Here is a 22,998-nt window from a genome sequence, read left to right on the forward strand (position 1 = left end):
AGATGAATAAAATAGGCTCAGTCCTCCGATGAGGCTCCGACTGTCACGGAGGTCTCCTAGACGGTCCCAATGCAGCAAGAAGGTGCCAACACTTGAGTCCCCACCATGATGAGAAGCACTACAGAGAATGCATTCAAACCAGGATCCCTGACAAAGCGTCAAAATGTGCACTCCCAGAATCTGCAATGCCATTAGAGCTACAGTGGCTTCATAATCAGATCAAAGATAGAGTCTGGAAGGTATTTGGGAACTTAATACACACCAGATACACACCTCCCACAGAGTGTTCAAGGAGGGCCCTACACACGGCCCCATGGTCCTCATGGCCTGTGATTTGGAGAGCGATGGTTTAGCCAGGAAATGCTCCCCTTCCCGCCCCTGTGGTCTCAGACCTCAATGCTCAGTTGGCATTGGTGAAGGCACTCACTAACGAATATTCCTCTACGATGACTGCGGCTTTCTCCTAGTCTCATCTAGGCAATGACTTCTATAATTGTAGACCACGTGAGTGACTGGGGATTTTCTAAAAGCTTCCCAAGATGCACAAGTCAGAAAGCAGAATCAATCCCATAATTCAAAACCTCCAAGAAAGACAGAGAAGAGGCAGAAGACATTCTCCAAGAGGAGCTAAAGAGTTAGCACAACCCGACGCTGACATTTCTGAACTCTCCTGTGGCTCACTTCCTTAGCTTGGATTTGAAACGACTATCTTCGCAGATTGCCTTTTTCAGTTTCATGATTCTTTTCCTCCAAAGTAGCAGGGATGGACTTCCCTGGTGGTTTAGTGGTTAACAGCCCGCCTGCCAGTGCACGGGACACAGGTTTGATTCCATGGGTTCGAGGCCCAAGATTCCATGTGCCGCGGGGCACCTACTGAAGTCCAGGCACCTAGACCCGGAGCTCTGCAACAGGAAAAGTCACCGCAGTGAGAAGCCCGCACATCGCGACTAGAGAAAGCCCGTGCAGCAACGAAGATCCAGTGCATCCAAAGAAACAAATACATTTGTTTCAAAAGACTAAGAGAATTTTGGCTCCTGCCCGCTCTCTGTTCCACGTGGGGTTCCTCCAGTAAAACCCCCTGAAATACCTGTGTCAGAACTACTCCCAAACTGAGTTGTCCTTCTGAAGCCATGGGTACAGCAACCTCCAAGCCCCATGTAAGCCGATCAATGGTTTTAACGGGATGAGAGGGAGACAGATTCTGTACCTCTGCCCTAGAGATGTCCCACTACAGTGCATACAGACACACACACATACACACACACACACACACACTCAAAGGCAAAATTAAAACGTAAAGTCAAAACACATTGGAAGGACTGATGCTGAAGCTGAAGCTCCACTACTTTGGCCACCTGACGCAAAGAGCTCACCCACTGGAAAAGACCCTGATGCTGGAGAAGATTGAGGGCAGGAGGAGAAGGGGGTGACAGAGGATGAGATGGTTGGATGGCATCACTGGACATGAGTCTGAGCAAACTCCGGAAGATAGCAAAGGACGGGAAGCCTGGTGTGCTGCAGTCCATGGGGTTGCAAAGAGTCGGACATGACAGTGACTGAACAATACGACACACTACCAACGTTCAGGTTAACTGTTGAAACATTTTAATTCTAGGTGAGCATCCTTGCTGCTAAGAGACCCCTTCCTGGGGCACACATACTCTTTCAATATTCATTAGAGAAAAATGAATGAAAATGTGACTCTCTGATAGAAATATGGTAAAAGCCTCAAAGACAAGCTACATAGGACACTGTAAGTTTCCCAGTAGCCACATTTAAAAAAAAAAATGGAAAATAGGTGTCATTTATTTTTATATTTTAATTTGATCCAACAGATTAAAAATAGTATCATTTCAATGTGTCACTGACATAAAAATAATCTGTGACATACTTTACCTTATGTTCATACTAGGTTGTTGAAATCTACTGTGTATTGGACGCTGAGAGTTCATGTCCACATGCACAAAGCATGTTCCAAAGGCTCCATGGCCACATGGTAATCGGTCACCATGTTGCAGAGAACGAGTCCAGAAAAATCTACAGAATGTTCTTCTCATTGAAAGACAAAACATTCCTGACGGATCAACTCAATGTTTCCTGGAGTGTGAGCTGAGGTCTCCTCTGTGAGAATGGTCTGGGGCCTAAGAACTTTGATTGTCAGGCTCCCTCTCCAGACCTAGGAACCGGAATTTCTGGGGCAGGGAGAAGGGAGGATGGAGTGTAATCTGTATTTTTTTTTTTTTTCAGTTTTAGTACTTTTCAATTGAAGTATAGTTGATTTGCAATGTTGTGTTAATTTCTTCTGTACAGCAAAGGGATTCAGTTACAGATACATGCACATTTTAAAATATTCTTTTCCATTATGCAGATAAGTTCATCTGTACCCTTTTTCTAGATGCCACATATAAGTGATAGTCTATGATGTTTGTTTTTCTCTTTCTGACTTACTTCACTAGCAGAAATAGGGACACAGATGTAGAGAACAAACTTAAGAATACCAAGGAAGGGAGGAAGGGGTGGGATGAACTGGGAGACTGGGAATGACATGTATACACTCTTGTGTATAAAACAGATAGCTAAGAAGGACCTGCTGTACAGCACACGGCGAGCACGCTAAGTTGCTCAGCTGTGTCTGACTCTTTGCAACCCCATGGACTGTAGCCCACCAGGTTCCTCTGTCCATGGGATTCTTCAGGCAAGAATACTGGGGTGGGTTGCCATGCCCTTCTCCAGGGGATCTTCCTGACCCCAGGGGATGAACTCCTATCTCCTGCATCTCCTGCACTACAGGGGGATTCTTTACCACTGAGTCACTGGGGAAGCCCACAGCACATGGAACTCTCAATACTGTATAAAGAACTAAATGGCAAGAAAATGTAAAAAGAGTTATACATCAGTTAGATGTATAACTGATTCACTTTGCTGTACAGCAGAAACGAATGCAACATTGTAAAGCAACTCTACTCCAATAAAAATTCCAATAAAGATTTTAAAAATAAATAAATAAAAATATTCTTTTCCATTACAGTTTATCATAGGATATAATTCTCCATACTGTACAGTAGGACCTTGTTGTTTATGCATGTGTAATAAATTCTGCAGGTGATCATCAACCAACCTTACATTTGATACCTGCTGTTGTATATTAAAAAAAAAAAAAAAATCTGCCCTGATTAACCCTCCCTTACTCAGGCTAATTCAGAGCTCTCTAGACATTGTTACTGTTCATAAGTAAACTGATAAAGACATTTCATTTTTAGGAGGTATTATTATTGCATGTAATAGGCTTTGAACTGTGTCTGGCCCATTGTAAGCACTCAGTCAACACTGGGAGGATCTTCACTAAGTTCCTTTCCCTGCATGTTCCCTTAGCACCCTACGCTTCCCCTATTAGAACACACATCACACTTTCCTGGAAACAGACCAATTAACTACCGATCGATTTGCTGCATGACAACTTTGCTGAATAATCAAATCACCAAAATGGAAAGGAGAGACCCTTAGATGAAATTTGCTGAAGGATCAATTAGAGGAATGGTCAATTTAGAAATTTCTTCTAAATAGTATCTGAAGTCTTAGCGCGGCTGCCTGGGTGTGCAAGTATGTGCGTGTGTGTTCAGGTTAGTGGGGAATAGAAAGATGGAAGGGGGTAGTGATACTCCCCACTGTGGCCCCAAACTTGACAAATAATGTCTCTAATAAAAGTGGACAGCAACCCACCGCCCCAAGGAGACTGGTTTCAGCAGCGTTTGCAGGTGTGTTTGGTCCAGGCTTCTTCCCAGGCCCCACGTGTCTGTACTGAGTGCTCAAAAAGGACTGAGAGTCTGTCCCCGGGCTGGCTTCCCAACCAACATGATGGTACCTGGCATGGTAGAAGGGGTGAAACTTGCTGCCAGATTGAGACCCAGCCTCACCTGCCTCCCAGAGACACATAAACATGTGCACACGCTCCCCCGGGCAGGGGGCAACTGGTAGCCAAAACAACAAGCTCAAAGTGTCTGGTACTTTCCAGGGCACTGTTTATCTTCTCTGTTGATTTTTAGCTAATGCTTTTCAGCAAAGGAAAGATTTCTGGAGAACTGCTCTAAAACACCCTTGGCTGCTGTCCTCTTCTGTCCCCTTGGATGTGCAGAATTTCCTCTTTGCCACTCAGTCCTGCCCCATTAGACCTGGGACCCACACATCGGGTGCTCAGCATACCTGAGCTGTATGAAGGAGACGGGGCCAAGGCAAATAAACTCCCACTGGACCATCTGTTTAGAGAATCATTTAGTGCCCTGGCGGTGGCGATCAGTCGCTTCAGTTGTGTCATAATAATCTATTGTTTAATGATATTATATTTTAATCTATCTACCCACTGCATTGTTGGGTACTCAGGTTGATAGCAAGTTTTCAAAAATATTGAAGAAAATAAATATCCTTGTATATACCTAGTTATAATTGCTTTAAAGAAAACAATTAATAAATAGCTAATCCTACTGCATGCATGTTCAGTCACTCAGTTGTGTCCGACTCTTTGCAACCCGCCAGGTTCCTCCATTCATGTGACTGTCCAGGCAAGAATACTGGATTGGATTGCCATTTCCTTCTCTAGAGGATATTCCCAACCCAGGGATCGAACCTGTGTCTCCTGAGTCTCCTGCATTGCAGAAGGATTCCTTACCCTCTGAGCCACCTGGGTCCCTCCAAATTTGAACAATTATGCCCACTCCCCAGTTCACAAACACTAGTTTTCTAGAAGCAAGACAGCACAACTGAAGAATGCAGAATTCCATCTGGAGGTGAAGGTCAAGCATCCAAAGTCAAGATGAAAGGAGCACTTGGGGGCAGTGCAGTTCAGTGGAAGGAACAGTGGCATCAGATAGACTCCTGTGTAACCATGGTAACCATGGCCAAGTTACCAAACCTCTCTGGGTCTGAGCATATTGTTCTTTTGAAATTTGCAAATAATGGTGATAGTAACCTCTGCCCCACTGAGATACTGTAATGAATTTGATACACATGTATACATAGGTACATATATACACACATGCATATATGTATATACTGTATATAATTTATTATACTTGCTAGTACACGGGCTATGCACAATAAATGACAGCAAGTTATGACTACAACCTGGGAAATTCAACACAGTTTATCTGAAAGTGAAAGTGAAGCTCTCAGTCATGTCCGGACTCTCTGCAACACTATGGGCTGCAGCCAGCCAGGCTCCTTTGTCCATGGGATTTTCCAGGCAAGAATACTGGAGTGGGTTGCCATTTTCTTCTCCAGGGGATCTTCCCCACCCAGGGATCAAAGCCAGGTCTCCCTCAGTGCAGGCAGACTCATTACCCTCTGAGCCACCAGAGAAGCTTATCTGGGGGACAGTTATTTACTGCAGGGGTAAAGGGCTTGTCTTCTCTGCTCTCAAAAGGTCTTAACTCTTCAATGAAATGACCAATACACCATGGGAGGAAGAGGGAAGGTGCGGGCATCTAACAAAAATTGGTCCTTGCACATCTCTCTAAACTGCTGGTACATTCTGTTTGTTCTCTTGTCAAAATGCAGCCCAATAAACCAGTTTGCAGCACTTTTACAGCTATCATCCTAAACCAGGTAAGCATCACCCCTCCTTGGGCTTCAAGCCTCCGTATTTTTCTGCTCTGGCCATACTGCAAATCCAAAAACCAGTCCAACTCATCATTAAGGAAAAAAAAAAAGTCAGACTACTGTCGACCCGCCAATGTCTTCCTATCACACTTAAAATCTCAAATGATTTCTGTAACCTCCAAGTCTTAATTTGTTTGGACCCCTGGCTGTCTTCCTGATGTTATCTCTGAAATTTTCCCTGTACTCACACTCTGTAGCCATGACATTTCGCGCATGCGTCGACCACAGCGCCTCCGGACGTGCTACTGCTGTAGCCTGAAATGCTTCCGGTTCCCCAGTTACTCACCTGGCTCTCACCCTGGCTCGATTCAGGTCCTGGCTCAAGTGTCACCCTCTCAGAAAGGCCATCTCTGATCGGTGAATATACAGAAGCATCGCAACTTACTTTCTACCCTGCCCTTGCTTTTTGATTCATTCTGCTGCTGCTGCTAAGTCGCTTCAGTCGTGTCCGACTCTGTGTGACCCCATCGACGGCAGCCCGCCAGGCTCCGCCATCCCTGGGATTCTCCAGGCAAGAACACTGGAATGGGTTGCCATTTCCTTCTCCAGTGCATGAAAATGAAAAGTGAAAGTGAAGTCGCTCAGTCGTGTCCGACTCATAGCGACCCCATTGACGGCAGCCCACCAGGCTCTGCCATCCCTGGGATTCTCTAGGCAAGAACACTGGAATGGGTTGCCATTTCCTTCTCCAATGCATGAAAGTGAAAGGTGAAAGTGAACTCGCTCAGTCGTGTCCGACTCGTAGCGACCCCATGGACTGCAGCCTACCAGGATCCTCTGTCCATGGGATTTTCCAGGCAAGAGTACTGGAGTGGGGTGCTATTGCCTTCTCCTTGATTCATTATAGCTATTGCATAACTCCACATGTGTGCGTGCTAAGTCGTTTCGGTTGTGTCCAACTCTTTGTGACCCCGTGGACTGTAGTCCGCCAGGCTCCTCTGTCCATGGGATTCTCCAGGCAAGAATACTGGAGTGGGTTGCCATGCTCTCCTCCTGGGGATCTTCCCGACCCAGGGATTGAACCAGCGTCTCTTAGGACTCTTGCACTGGCAGGCAGGTTCTTTACCACCAGCGCCACCTGGGAAGCCCATAACTTGACTTGCTCATTCATGGGGTCTGCTGAAAGATTCTCTTTTTTCTGCTCTGGTCACACTGCAATCCACAAAGCAGTCCAATTTATCATAAAAAAAAAGAAGTCAGACCGCAGCTGATCCTCCAGTATCATCCTATCACTTGAGGTCTGGTCTGCACTACGATGGAGGCTCTTGGAAGGAAAGCCTTCTCTGGACTTATTTAATGTGATGTATGGAACAGTCATGACCCAACATGTACAAATTAACTGACATGAACTTCCAGCAGTTCTATCAAAATAAGTCATGTGGTTTTTGTATAAGACTCACACATTCTACTACAACTACAACACCTGACTGGTCTTAAAAAAGTTCCAATGAACCCCAGTGACAGGAAGGACTTGGATGGAAGGGGAGGAAAAATCACTTTGCCCTTTTTTCCACCTTTTGCAGAATCCAGCTCATCAAAGGTTCCTGATGTTACAGAATGTGAAAGCCGTGGGTGTGTTCAAGGTGGATGACACGTAAACACGTGTCTTTCAGGAACAAAATTAAGAAAACAACCAATACCACTGACAACAAAAATACATTCCCATATGAATACAATCGCCAACACATGCAAGTTTCTTCTGTGTGTCTAGCAAAGGAGAATCAATATTTGATATTTTGGCTCTACCAAAATACCTTGGGTCTCTCTATCAAAGACCCAAGGAAGCATCTTCACTTTTCCTTTGGGAACAGAAAGAAAAGCTCTTCAGAGTTCCTGTTGCTCCTATTGGATGATCTGTATTTCACCACCTCTGCCCCAAGCCCCAGACAAAAGTGTCTGGCAATCTCTGCCCCCATAGGCAACCACATAAAATAACGCATACTTATAAGAAACTCAGGTATCAAATCAATTGGGCCCTCCAAACAGATTTTAAGCATCTTATCAATCGCTTTCCCCCCCCCCATTTAAATAGGATAAGTTGCCTCTTGGGGTCAAATACTGAAATCCAGGAGACATGAGGATTCAACAGATCCACCCTAAGGAGTGTGAGCATGGAAGAATTGATGCTTTTGAATTGTGGTGTTGGAGAAGACTCTTGAGAGTCCCTTGGACAGTAAGGATATCAGACCAGTCTGTCCTAAAGGAAATCAACCCTGAATATTCATTGGGAGGACTGATGCTTAAGCTGAAGCTCCAACACTTTGGCCACCTGATGCAAAGAGCTGATTCACTGGAAGAGATCATGATGTTGGGACAGACTGAGGGTAGGAGGAGAAGGGGGTAATAGAGGATGAGATATTTGGATGGCATCACCAACTTAATGGACATGAGTTTGAGCAAACTCCAGGAGATGGTGAAAGACAGGGAAGCCTGCTGTGCTGCAGTCCACAGGGTCACAAAGAGTCAGAAATGACAGCAGCTGAACAACAACAAGGAATGCTGTTCCATATAGAGAGGGGAGAATTCCAGATGGTTGGGTTGCTTAGGGTGTGGTTGCCCTGGGTTTTTTTCCAGCTTGTGAGCAAGACTTCATTGAAACCATGAGTCACAACCTTTGTTGACTGCACAGTTCTGATTTTTCATTTTCATTCTGTGAGGAGAGTGATCTGGCTAGGAGATAATTCACATTTGATGGATATGGGTGTCTCCTTTTTCACGCTTGATTCAAAATTCAGAGTTCAAATTGAACTTTATGAAGCATACAACATATTATTAATATGACCATCAAAGCCACAGGGATATCTCTCTCAATTTGAAATTTGATCAATAGCAATTCATTAAGAATTTACGGAGCAGCCATCCTAAATTAGACAAGGTAGGCGAAGACACTCTCTCGACTTGGGCAAACTTTCATTATCTGCAGCTTCTCCTCGATGTATTGTGTGCAGACCACTTGCTTACAAGGCAGGGTTTGTAAGTCACAGGACAAAATCGATATCTACCTCTTAGGTGGTAACTTCACAGTGTTTGACTTATGATGCCAAAGTAGAGCCTGAGATACACTGGAACATGCATTCAGGCTCACAGGGAGGATGGAGGCTCTGGATGACCAGCATAGCCACAAAGGATGCTCATTAACATTTTAAACCAACATTCCTCCCCACCCTAAGCTGATTTCCCCTTGAGTCCCATGCTCCATTCTCTCTGTAGGTTCTGCAAAGGTTAAGTGACCCTTTCCCCAGAGTAGCCCCCCACCCCCACCTCCAGCAATAGGACTCCCTACCTTCTATCATTAGGCATTAGTGAATTCACCATCTCTCACAAGGAGAAAGAGAGATACTTGAGGCTAGGGGTTAGAAGGGAAAGAGCAGGGTTTTCTAGGAAGGTTGCAAGCTAGCGCTTTATCATGTGAGCATGTATATCTCAGCTCTGTCACAGGAAAACCGTAACCCATTAAAAATATTGAGACTGAAACTATCAGTGAAATAGATCAGGGAGGGCTGGGTGCCTGTTTCTAGTTCTCTCTGCTCCCCTGATGTCTTTCTCCCCAAAGACCCTAAGCAGGGAGTGAAGCGCTGCAAACATGCCTTTGTTCAGTGTGCTGTTGATAACACGTGATTGGTGACAGATGAATGTCTATATGTTGGGCTCTGTTTAATGTATGCTTCTGAAGGTCATGGCACACTCAATGACATGGGGATGAGCTGTCATTTCCTCCTTCTTGGCTAAAAGCAACACATTGGTAAGACCTCCTAGTCATTGTTTGGGTCACAGTTTAGGCTTAAAAGCAAAATAAATAAACAAATAAATAAAAGAATTCTGTTGTTAGTTAAGGCAACTCACCTATCTTGACATTTAACCAAGTAATTCCATGCTAATGAAAGTCCAAACACAACTGTTCTGAACCACATCAAAGCAAAAAGACAGGCGTTATTTTGATGGACACACCATGCAACTGGACAATTTCCACTTGCCAATTGACTGATTTTAAAAACAGAAGACTCTGTCTCTCTCATGCCTTATTATTTGTAATATGTGCTAAAAGAAAGGAAATAGATCTTTAACTAGTGGAATGAAGATCCTCTTCTTATAAGACAGAGATTATTATATTCCCCAATGCCTCCAGCTTTATGGATTCAGTCTTTTAGGGCCTATAATATAAAACAGTCATTCCATAAAGATCCCAAATAATCCCATAGAAACCCATGTGAACCCAGACATAATACGTCCCAAAACATAGAAGTCCCATGTCTGTGTGCCTAAATCTCCCCTATTCAGTATTTTAATGTTAAGAGCACTGATTATACTGTAATATTTTATTGCAGCTTCATTCAATATAGTCTTACTTTTCTGGATCATGTATTATTAAAACCGGAAATAAAACATCCAAGTTAGCAAAATGCCTACTGTCTTTTTAGACAGCAGAGGCTAAAAGCTCCAGCTATACTGCAAAGATATGACTTTTTAAAAAAAACTCTACTTTCTAGTGTGACCGACTGCAGCATGTGAAGGGAGAAAAGGAAAAACAAAGGATACTGAGAGTTGGATGGATGCACCAAGAAGTAGCAATGTTTGTTACCTGCAGAGGTGTTACAAGAAATTTCATCTGCTGCAACGAAGACGAACTGATTTCTGGAAGAGAAGATAAAATTCACAATACTGCTCGCTCAGGGGGAAATGCGCTCTCTGCCAATTGGTTCGATGTAGTCAGATGAGGTAAGGGAAGGGTGCTGAGTTTGAATGGATGTTGCAAGGAAATGTGCTGCTATCGTGGGCTTGGAGAGTTTAGGAAGATCATGAAACAGGCATGCGAGGGAACCCTTCCACAAAATCATGGTGATGTCAGAACATGGACCATGTATAGCTGTTGCACGAGATATTAATACTATGTGTTACTAACATGTTATCATGCCAGGGTGGGTTTCTAAGGCTTAGGGTTTTTCAAACTGAGCTTCTATGGATTTCTTACACTCAAAGGAGACTATGCTACAAAGAAAAAAAAATAGACTATTAGAAAAAGAGTATACTGCAACTAGCTAGGAAAATCATACAATTCCAGACTTTATTACTATTATAATATAATATTAGAAAATTTTAAAGGAAAGAAAAAGCAATGCCATCATTTCTGAAGAGAACGTTAAATTGTATCGTGTTATGGATAATAATTTTCTCACCAAATGAGGCTTGCTACATAAAGAAGGTAAGAGAACTCATCAATTGAAATAAACCCTGTCTTGCCAAATTATTTTTAACGATGCAGTATTAAAAAAGAAAATAAAAATGGAAAACGCTATTTCACTTTGATTTAATAAATCCAGAAAGATGATAAAAGTCTCTTAAGATGTTTCCAACTGTGGCATTTCCACAAGGTAATGTATTCTAATCCAGGGGTACTGTCTGTTTCTCTAGAAATAAGAACATCTGTGTCAGGCAGGTTACAAAAATGTCCCAATGAGATCGGCAAGGCTCTTAAATGCCTCAGAGGCAGGAGTACTAAGGCGTCTAATGCTTATTTGTTAGAGTCTTCTGTGCATGATAAATGCATTTCAGTTTGATTGGTCTAGTGATCGAGCATCTCTTAAAACATCTTAAGAAAGTTTTCCTGTTGCAGAAGGTAACTCCCTGAAATATACATAGAGCTACCACTTGGAAATTCACTAGAATCTAACATTCAGCTAAAGATTCTCATCATTGCCATGACAATGAAATCTTAACAAAACTCATACGTGATCTGAGGACAGCATTTTTTATGTTTCTCATCCATCGTAATAAAAGTCATAACTAAGTTCATTTATTGCCTCTCTTAAAATAAAGTCAGTGTCATTGGATGTTGGCTATCTTTCAGCTCTGACACAAACTTTTCGGGCCCCATCATTACCTGGCATCAAATTTTCAAGGTTTGAGGAGCAGTAAACTTAAAATCCCTGAAAATGAAGATGCTTGAGTTGAATATCTGTTTTGACTTGCTCACCTTGGACTGACTCTAGGGGCATAAGACATAGATAGCTCAAATTACAAATATATTATTGGGTGGACCAAACAAGCATTTTGGAAGGACCTCTGTTTCTAGCACACCCGTAAGAAGAACCTACAGTAACCACGAAAGGTCATCTGGTTTATCCGAAGAGACAAGCTCTTTGTAACAGCCATTCACTTATCAATGAGGCAGGGCCTCATTCATGAGGCGGCTCCATCGCATCCCTACTCACTCATCCTAAAGACAGTACTCCTTGAATCTCTCCTTTAAATTCTCCCTAAGGGACTGTCGAGCATGCTAGATTCCAGGAAAACCATGGGAGGCAACCAACAGAAATAATCAAAAAATAAATGATCTGATGAAGAGAGAACTTTTGTAAAAATATAGCCTACAAGTATGATTATAAAGAAACTAGACCCTTTTCTTGAATTGTACCAGATTTTTAGAAAATGTGATGATTGTCCTTCATAGCCCTTTTCTTTTTGACATGATATATTTGCTCTTTAAAAAAAAATGCTACTCTTTCTCCATATTCTTCTTATTTTTTTGTTTTTTTAATAATCTGTTTGGCTTTTTCAGTGCCTTTGATTCCTGAGTAAATTTCCAAACAAAGGCAGCTACTCCTGTTGATGACTCACTGTCTTCAAAAGAGTTGCCTCAGATAACCTCTGACTATCAAATCAAGCCTATATCAAAGTTTAGAGTTATCATCAACAGTGATAGTTTAAGGAATGTGCCATGGACTCTGCAGCAATGCCAAAAAAAGATATATAAACATATTTCTAAAAAACAGTAGCCATTCAGATGTATTAATTCTGTATTTACTTTTATTTTTTTAATCCATACAAGCAATCTCCCTCCATCCCAGGAAGTCTATCCTAATGTCTCAGAAAAGTGTGTTTTTACAGAGCTCATTAATTCCCTGGAGTCAGCCTGTGTGATCACGTCTCCCTCTAAACTACACTTTCTTTCACCAATTGATTATAAGTACAGTTAATAGAAAATGCCCGGCAAATAAGAGCCTGGCAAGGGATACCCCACAGATCAGGTCAAGAGAGGAATGAGGAGAAGGAGGGGCAGGTTTCATTGTGGCGTCTAAGTCCCTTCTGCTGCTGTTGTTTAGCCACTAAGTCATGTCCAGCTCTTTTGCAACCCCATGGACTATAGCCTGCCAGGCTCCTCTGTCCATGGGGTTTCCCAGGCAAGAATACTGGAGCGGGTGGCCACTTCCTTCTCCAGGGGATCTTCCTGACCCAGGGATTGGGTCTCCTGCATTGGCAGGGGGGTTCTTTACCACTGAACCACCTGGGAAGCCCTGCCTCCTCTGTTAGGACATTTTTATGTGGTTCTGTTTCTCCCTGCTTTAACTTGAAGATAAACTATTTATCTTAGATTGCCCATAAATGATCCGACCCTCTTGGTGAAATCATTTACTCCAAATGACCAGAGAGAGGTATGATCAGAGATTAACAATGAAGCAGAGCAGTCTGCTGTGCCCTAAGTGACAGGAAAACTCAGTGATCAGAGCAACCCAGGTGTGCTCTGGACAGCTGGGTCAACTCTTAAGAGGGGAAAGGAGGCTGGCCTGGGGCCTGCCCCCTTTTGCTAATCCTAGTCTGCTCTTCACTCTTGACACAGACCTGAGGATGTAAACTTCAAACTCAGTGGGACCTGATTTTTTTAGCCAACTGGTTTGTTCAGTGATTGTCAGTGATTAAGTCTGGCAGAATCTTTCTCAACCTTGGCCGGACAGAGTAAACACCTAGTGAGCTTCTAGAAAGCCTAGTGACCAATTAAATAGGTAGCTCTGGGAGTGGGTCTCAGGCATCAGTAGTTTCCAAAGACCTCCAGGTGAGTGTATTACACAGCCAAGAGAGAAGCACCTGTCTAGTTGACTGGTTCTCACCTTGGCGGCTCCTAGAGTCACAGTGATGAACACTAAGTCTAAGACATGACTGACACCCCGTGACCACATGGACTGCAGCACGCCAGGCTCCTCTGACCATGGGATTCTTCAGGCAAGGACACTGGCATGGGTTGCCATTTCTGTTCTCCAGGGGATCTTCTTGACCCAGGGACTGAACCCATGTCTCTTACTTGGCAGGCAGATTCTTTACCACTGAGCCACCAGCGAAGCCCTCCTAGATTCATGTCTGCTAAGTTGCTTCAGTCGTGACCTACTCTTTTCGACCCCATGGACTGAAACCCACCAGGTTCCTCTGTCCATGGGATTTTCCAGGCAAGGATACTAGCGTGGGTTGCCATGCCCTCCTCCAGGGGATCTTCCTGACCCAGGGATTTGGCCCCTTTCCTGCACTGGCAGCTGGGTTCTTTACCACTAGCACCGCCCGGGATAGCTGAACTCTGCTCTGGTGGGTCCTGACTTCATGGGTCTGGGACTGAGTCTAGAAAGAGGCAGGGGTTGCTCAGTCATGGCCGCAAAGCACTGGGGATGCTACAAATGCAAATGGAAAGGGGTTTGGACACCGAATTGGTTGTAGATAGAGCTTCTCTTGCAAATTCTGTGTTGCCACCTGCTGTGCTGTTCTCTGAGACAACCTAGCTGCATGGTTTCTGAGGCTGGATCATAGAAAATCACACATGACCCAGGACTGGTTACTTTTACTTTCTGAAAGCCTTCCCAGAGAATGAACTGTAAACCTCATTTCTGCAGGAGAAGCTGATGAAAAGTGGCCATAATATCATGCTCTCCGTTTTTGCTTCCTCCTCTGTTCCTCTTCTTCCCAGTGGGTTTACTCAAGCTCATCTTGGCTGGGTCTTTCCATTTTTTTCCTAGTGAGTCTGCATCTAGTTCTCATTTCCATTTCTTTTAACCTATAATTTGTCCCCATTTTTGACCCCTCCCTCTACTCCAGAATGTCTCAAACTTCCCTGAAGACAATTACCTAGAATGCTTATTAAAAAATATGGATGTCTGGGTTTCAACCCTGACCACCTGCATGAGAATTTCCAGGAGAGAGGTCTGATTATCTGGACAATACCTCCAGGGAGGGAATTGTGGTCCTGGGTAATTTTTTTTTACCATGGAGAAATTTGGGAAAACTTGCTGAGACATCTCCTGCAAATTCATTTTCATTTTCGCTTCAAAGCCTGCCTTTCCCAGAAGACTGCTGGATAGAGGGAGGCTTTGTGGAAGAAGAGAGGGTGACTAATTTAAGAAAAATGAGGAAACAGTCAGTTACTGAGCACAAGACAGAAGGCTGTGTTCGTTTCGATCCTTTGGAATGTGGATACCAAAGGGCCACTAGCTAACAGTGATGGAGTGCTTATCCATGACAGGTGGTTGCTGAGGGCTGCATGTATATATTCATTCATTTATTTTTCCTGACAATCTCTCTTATCCCCCCCATCTTCACAGATGAGGTAACAGAGACAGAGAAAGGTCATGCAATGTGAACGAGATGTTAAGGGATGGAGGTAAACTCTGGAGATAGCTGCATTGGGTCAAGACTCTTGAATCTTTCCTTTTTGCTTGAATATAAAAATCATAATCAAGATATTTTGATATTTTATTCTGTTATTTATAACTAAAGTATAGCTGATTTACAGTATTATATTAGTTTAGGGTATACAACATAGTGATTCAGTATTTTTATAGATTGGACTCCATGTACAGTTATTATAAAATAATGGCCAAGCACCCATACTTTATAATATATCATTGTTCTTATCTCTTTTTATACATAGTAGTTTGTATCTATTAATCCCATATCCCTATTTTACCCCTTCTCTCTTCCTTTCGCCACTATTCTCTAGATCTGTGAGTCTGTTTATTTATACACATTCATCTGTTCTATTTTTTTAGATTCCAAGACCCCAAGTCTCATTCACTCTCTAAGATTCTTCTCAGGGATACTCCCACAAAGGGTATGGAGTCAATAATGTGTGTGGCTTGTCTATGGAGGAATTTTCAGAGTCTTTCTCTCTTTTAATCTATTACCAAACTTCATGATCAGGGATCATGAATAGATCAGGGATCCCAAACCTCTGGGATCTAAGGCCTGATGATCTGAGGTGGAACTGATGTCATAACAATAGAAAAAAGTGGACAATAAATGTAATGCACTTGAATCATCCCCAAAGCATCCCGCAACCCTACCCCCATCCATGGAGAAACTGTCTTCCACAAAACCTGTCTCCGGTGCCAAAAAGATTGGGCACCTCTGCACAGACCGGCCACCTAGACTCCAGATCTGACTCTGCTGGTGGGAACACTTAAATGAGTCCTAGAACTTGCTATATTATCCTTAATATCTTGCTTTTCATCTTAGGCTAAATCTCATCTCTCGGCAATTTTCTTTTCTTCGACAAACCACCCACGGCTGAATTCTAAGAGTCAAATGATAATAATAGCCAGCCAGGGTTGCTGGAGGGGACGTGAGGGGTTAGGTATGAATAAGATACAGAGAAATCTTCCCACCCGGATGGGGGTGGAGGGAAAGGCCAGACCGGAGATGTCCTCCCATCAAATAATACTGGTTTTAAATTTTACTGTGCTGGTCATTTACCCTTCTTTGGCCTTTTAGTTAATCTTTGTCTCTATTGTTACACAAAACTCAGGCTTGATGCCACTCACAGCGAGTTTCCTCTTGTAGCCAACGCTATGAATATTCACTCTAACACACAGACACACAGGTATGTGATTAAAATCCTTCAAGGCTATCTTCTAAAGTATTCCTTCAGCCTGAGAAGGGAGTCTTCTGGTCTGACAGATGTCAGCCCCAAGATGGCAATGAACAAAGTTAATTTAATTCTATCTGTAAGTTCTAGGGTATCTGTTAGTTATAAAGTAGAGGTTCTCATTATAGTACTCTAAGATTCTTTTAAAAATATAAAATACCAATGACCAGGGCTCCCCAGGTGGCTCAGATGGTAAAGAATCTGCCTGCAATGCAGGAGGCTTGGGTTTGATCCCTGGGTTGGGAAGGTCCCCTGGAGAAGGGAATGGCAACCTACTTGAGTATTCTTGCCTGGAGAATTCCAAGACAGAGGAGCCTGGTGGGCTATACAGTCCATGGGGTTGCTAAGAGTCGGACGCGACTGAGTGACTAACACTTTTTCTTTCAATGATCAGACCATCTTTTAAAATATAATATACCCATGACCAGACCCAATCATTTAAATCAGAATTCTGGAGAGTAGTACCCAGGTAGGTCCAAAAAGCCACACAGGTGTTTCTAATGTGTCTGCCAGCACTGAGAACTAATTTCTCACATATGTTCTCTGAACACAGGTATCTGCCTTTACAGGAACTAAGAATTGCATGTTCTTTTGTTTTTTAGATTAAATTGTGCTACTGTTGATTTCCATCATTTATAGTTCTTGCCATTTTAATTATTGGCATTTGTAATTAATACATTGTTCAATATATTTAATAGTTATTAATTTTTAAATAACTATGTTTACCAGGTGATTCTTTTTAGACACATAAAATTCAGGTAGAAAGGTACACTAATCAGGTTGTTGGTCATACTTTAAAAGTTGCTGGAATCTTCGGGAATCCAGCCATGATTGATTCCTGCATAAATATAATATGCAGACAAAAGATGCTCCTATTACAGTTATACTTGGTACCTTTGCTAAATAGTTTACTGATGTGATTCATTCACTCCTCAGATGCTTAATGAGGGCTTGCGATGGGCCAGGCAACCAGCTGCTGCTGCTGCTGCTAAGTCGCTTCAGTCGCGTCCGCCTCTGTGCGACCCCATAGACAGCAGCCCACCAGGCTCCTCTGTCCCTGGGATTCTCCAGGCAAGAATACTAGAGTGGGTTACCATTTCCTCCTCTAATGCGTGCATCCAGGCTAAGCCGCTTCCGTCGTGTCTGACTCTGTGCAACCCTATGGACAGCAGCCCACCAGGCTCTCCGTCCATAGGATTCTCTAGGCAAGAATACTGGGGTGGGTTGCCATTTCCTTCTCCAAGGCAACCAGCTAAGCTTAAGGAATTTGATGCCATGCTCATGGTCTTTAAACCACTGAGGAGTGTCTATTACTGGGCTTGGCTGTCTCGAAGCTCATAATCTAATTTATATTTCAGTTTTATCACCTTGAAAGGAAGACCGATTTGCTTGTGATCAGTATTTTACCTCTCTCCCGCCGCCGACTCAGTTCTAAAGTCCTAGAACTGTACAAATTCCATGCAGATTCATATTTTTCCCTGCCCTGTTGTTTTATATATATATATAAAATGATATGTACGTCATGTAGAATCAAGATGAAGTACAAAGAGCAAGCAAATGGGTAGATTAACTATAGACTCCTCTGAAATGGCTATCCTGATATTTTTAAAAAGAGGAATGCATTCACACCCATTCAAAACTAGTTCATGGAGCAACAGTTCCTACACTAACATTGCATACACTGAAAAGTTTAATGCGAAAGGAGTTAAGGCCTGCGAATCTGTCCCCAGTTTGAATCTTCCTCACCAAAGCTCTGAGTTGTAGACACTCAAATATAAGGGCACCTCCATTTCCTGGAGACCTTGGCACAGCCCTCTTCTGTAATGTTAGTTTCTCCAAAATGTAATACTCTCCCTTGTTCCCCCTGCACTGCTTTTCTCAGCTAAAGTGAAAGAGAACTAGCAGAGTCCAGAAGCTGGGCCTCGTCACGCACAAGCTGTGTTCCAACAGAAAAATCATTTCATCTTTCTGGGCCTCAGTTTTCTCATCTGGAAAATGGGAACAAACAGCACACTTGCACACATGTGTGCACACACACCCCTCTCTTAGGTTTTGTTTGTTTGTTTGTTTGGTTTTTTTTTTTTTTTTTTGGTATATGTATGTGCAGATCAATGAGAACATGAATGGGAAAGCAATTTGTTTGGGGTGTGTATTATTGTTCAGTCATGTCTGACTCTTTGCAACCCTGTGGACTATAGCCCGCCAGACTCTTCTGTCCAATGGATTTCCCAGGCAGGAATACTGGAGTAGGTAGCCTTTTCCTCCCAATCCAGGGGTCAAACCTGGGTTTCCTGCATTGCAGGCAAATTCTTAACTGTCTGAGCCACTAGGGAAGCCCACTGGGGGAAGACATTAATTTTTTTGGCTGCATGGACTCATAAACACTGTAAGCTTCTCTCCCTCCACAAAGACATTGGCTGTTTGTGTGTTAAGTCCTGGACTTCTGTGGGTTTAGGGCAAGTGGGGATAGTTAAGAGTCTTTTGAGGTTGTAGGCCATTTTACAGGTGGCTGCAACCTTCAGGAAGGTAAAATTCCACCTTAGCTTTCACTGGGCAGGCAAACGAGAGCACAATGGGGTACCAATCACAGGTTGGAAATGGGTCTGGCAGATTCTCTGAACAGCATATATTATTCTCTAGAGTAGGAGTCCCCAACCTCCAGAATCTAATGTCTGATGATCTGAGGTAGAGCTGATGTAATAACAAGAGAAACAAAGTACACAATAAATGCAATGCACTTGAATCATCCCCAAAGCATCCACTCCCACCAAAGGAGGTGGGGAAACTGTCTACCACGACAGTTTCCTGGTGCCGAAAAGGTTGGGGACCGCTGTTCTAGGAGAAGCCACCTCATATTGACGAGGGGGTCTCCGAGCTCCTGAAGGCTCAGGAAAAGCACAGGGTGCCCAGGTTGAGCCTCTGGATGGTGGAGAGGCCACACTGAGATGGTTTGGGTCCACCTAGGAGTTGTGTGCCAAACAAAGGGAGCTGATGGTGGAAAGTTCCAGAAACATCCTAATCCCTGGGGATTCCGAAAACCCACCACCACCACAGCATTGGACTTCTCATCAAGTATGATGGAAAAAGGGCAACATAGGCAGGTTTTTTTTGTTTTGTTTTTTTGACTCTTTGAAGCCATGTTGGTTTGGGGGCAGGGTCTACATTGGGAGAATCGAGTGTTTTTTCCTACAAACTTGATGTGCCCCTGGTAGCCTGACAGCTCCTCCTTGGACATGAAAAAAGAAGAAATAATCCAGGAGAAAGATGAACAGAAGTACAGGCTGTTTGATCACAAGGTTCCCAGGTGCTTCTTCCTTCGAAACATTTTCGTCCAATCTATTTTTTTCCCCAATTTTGAGATACGATTGACAAACTAAAATTGTTTATAACCAGGCTGTACAGCGTGCCTTTTTTTTAAAAGGTGCGCAAAGTGATGACTTAATACCCATGTACATCGTGAAACGAGTATGACAATCAAGCTAATTAACATACCCATCACTGCACAGCGTCACCTTTCTTTGCCTGTGGTGAGGACATTTAAGTTCTACTCTGGTGGCCAATTTCAGGTCCATGTGTTTTCATGTTTTCTAGGATGAAAGTCAAGATAGAAAAACCAACAAAAAATCTTCTAGAGGCAAAAATTTCTGACTCAGAGAACCTGCTGCCACAGGAAAGGACTCATTTTTGAGTCAACAAAACAAATTATGCTCCTAGTTTAGTGATGCTGCTGATAATAACAATATTAAGGATGATGATGTTGATGATAATATTCTGAATGCTACTGAGCATCAGTGCTATGCAAGCAGCTTTCTCCTCATGACCACAATTAATTCTCACAAACACTCAGGAAGGCCCGCATCACTCATTAACCGCCTCACCCCACCCCTTTAATGATGAGACAGTGGAGGGTCAATTAGTTTGCTTCTACTATCTTGTGTAGTAAGGAACTTACGAACTGAGATTCAGGCTCTAAATCTCATTGTCTGATCATAATCTGTAGGTGAATCAGCAAAGATTGGCCAGTGGATGCACCGATCAAAGAGCAGGCACCAGGAGAGTGAGAGACCCCACTTCACACCCTGCCTAGGGCAACGACAAGCTGAGGAAGCACAGGTTCCCGGTATGTTAGCGTTACAGGGGGTCCTGAAAGACTGCCTCGTCTAAAAACGATCTGTCCTTTCAGATGGACTTAATTTGCTTGATTTTGTCTGTATATATTCAGTGCTTTCTTCTTCTGATTTGGACCATTTTTAAAGCCTTTTTTGAATTTGTTACAATCCTGCTTCTGGATTGTTTTGTTCTTTTTTTGGCCACAGGCGTGTGGGATGCCAGCTTCCTGCGCAGGGATCAAACCCACACTCCCAGCATTAGAAGGTGAAATCTTAACCCACTGGACCACCAGGGAAGTCCCTCAATAATTTCAAATAATCGTGTGTGTGTGTGTGTGTGTGTGTGTGTGTGTGTGTGTTTAGTCACTCAGATGCGTCCGACTCTGCGTCCCCATGGACTGTAGCTCACCAGGGTCCTCTGTCCATGAGATTTTCCACTCAAGAATACTGGAGTGGGGTGCCATGTCCTACTCCGGGGATCTTCCTGACCCAGGAATTGAACCCACATCTCCTGCATTGCAGGTGGATTCTTCACTGCTCAGCCACCAGGGAAGCCCTCAACCATATATGCTCTAAAAAACCTGTCAATCATCAAATTATTGATAACACCATGCTTTTCACCACCTTTTTGCAGTTTATAAAACAGTGAGTGTTTACCTTTGCCTCTTTCTGATTCTAACTGGTATATTCTCTCCCTTTAGCAGATGGCAAAACAGGGGCTCCTTAAAGGTAAGAGGAGTCTGATATGACTTTTCCAGGGTAAGTTTTATAACAGGGAGAGTCTACAGTTATACACAACCCATGAGGAGATATTATTAACACACAGGATCATTCTGATTAGCTTTGGATCTTTGGGGTAAAGAAAATGATAATTGGTGGCCCTAGGCTAGCTGACGGAGAAGGCAATGGCACCCCACTCCAGTACTCTTGCCTGGAAAATACCATGGATGGAGGAGCCTGGTGGGCTGCAGTCCATGGGGTCGCTAAGAGTTGGACACGACTGAGCGACTTCACTTTGACTTTTCACTTTCATGCATTGGAGAAGGAAATGGCAACCCACTCCAGTGTTCTTGCCTATAGAATCCCAGGGACGGGGGAGCCTGGTGGGCTGCCATCTATGGGGTCGCACAGAGTCGGACACGACTGAAGCGACTTAGCAGCAGCAGCAGCAGGCTAGCTGAGGGAGGAAGTCACAACAAAATGGGATTGTGAGGGACAACCAACCTCGGGCAACTCTAACCTTCTCAGGGAAGAAGGGAGAGAGCAGAGGAGACAATCACTAGTCAACAAGTTACAAAGACAAACTCTCTTACACGTGCAAGACGTGCGGAGGGAGAACCCAGAGTGAACGTTGTTTACTGACCGTGTGCGTGCTAAGTCGCTTCAGTCATGTCCAACTCCCTGGGACCCTATGGACTGTCGCCCGCCAGGTTCCTCTGTCCATGGGATTTCCCAGGTAAGAGTATCTGAGTGGGCTACCATTTCCTCCTTCAGGGCATCTTTCTAACCCAGGGACCGAACCTGCATCTCCTGTATCTCCTGCACAGGCAGGTGGGTTCTTTACCACTAGCGCCACCTGGGAAGCCCCATTGACTGCCTACTGGGGTAGAACTGCAGCACCTCGAGGATGGTGCTTCTCACAAATCACCTACAAATCTCCCTGGGATCTTAAAAGTGTAGATTCTGGTTCAAGCGGGGCTTGACAGTCTGCTTGTCTCACAAGTTCCTGGCGAGGGCAATTTGGAATTTGGTTGGTCAAGGAACCACGCTTTACAGTGCAAGTGTCTAAGGATCCCAGGTGTGAACCCCTCTAACCTTGAAATTAGAACAGAATAAGGGAAGCACTTCTTTCCCTGTTGTTTGTTAATTTTTAGTTCAAGTCAAAGACGTTAAAGAAAACAACAGAGAAATTATCATTCTGGGAAAGCTATGGAACTAATATTTTCCAGGACACATTTTTTGATGTGTCCCCAGCCCCACCACGTGGGCTCCTATTCTAGTATCTAGAAGTGATCCACAAACCCTGTAACCATGTAGAAATGGTGTGTGTGTCGGGGGGGAAGTCTCTCATATTTTAATGCAATCAAATTTCAAATGACAACACTGGCCCATGAAAGTGGGGATTAAATGGATGCTAGAAGGATTAAAAGGATGTTAGGAGCATCCAGAGATTCTAGTTTTCTTTTTAAAGAAATTCCACAGCTGCAAAAACACTGGGAACCACTGATCCAGGTTATCAGACATGTGATGCATTCCTAGACTCTCAAGCCAAGGCATTTCAATCTAAGTGATTATGATAATGAAGGGAAAAGGCTGTTTGGTTTTGAATCTGAATCTTCTCCCCCAAATCTATTGACTGATCCAAACATTCATACATCATAATGCAGCAAGAATAAGCTGGGAACAAAGACAGCATGGACAAGTTAGCTATTGCAATTCTCTCTCCTACCCAACTGGTGGTGGTGGTTTAGTCGCTAAGTCGTGTCCAACTCTCCTGACCCCATGGACTGTAGCCTGCCAGGCTTCTCTGTCCATGGGATTTCCCAGGCAAGAATACTG

General features: G+C 43.6%; 1 protein-coding gene across 10 annotated transcripts in view; it reads right to left on the bottom strand.

The window, feature by feature from the left end:
- The window catches only part of RBFOX1 (RNA binding fox-1 homolog 1), a 431,904-nt gene that overhangs the window by 7,876 nt on the left and 401,030 nt on the right, over positions 1-22,998 (bottom strand). Inside the window, exon 12 of one of the 10 annotated variants that reach the window (XM_068967479.1) lies at positions 10,232-10,284. The exons of the other annotated variants lie outside the window; for them this stretch is intronic. Within the exon in view, the coding sequence (XP_068823580.1) occupies positions 10,232-10,284 (53 nt within the window). The remainder of the gene's footprint in view (positions 1-10,231; positions 10,285-22,998) is intronic. 10 annotated transcript variants of the gene reach the window in all.

The sequence above is a fragment of the Capricornis sumatraensis genome, chromosome 3, assembly GCF_032405125.1.
Source record: "Capricornis sumatraensis isolate serow.1 chromosome 3, serow.2, whole genome shotgun sequence".
NCBI classification, from domain to species: domain Eukaryota; kingdom Metazoa; phylum Chordata; class Mammalia; order Artiodactyla; family Bovidae; genus Capricornis; species Capricornis sumatraensis.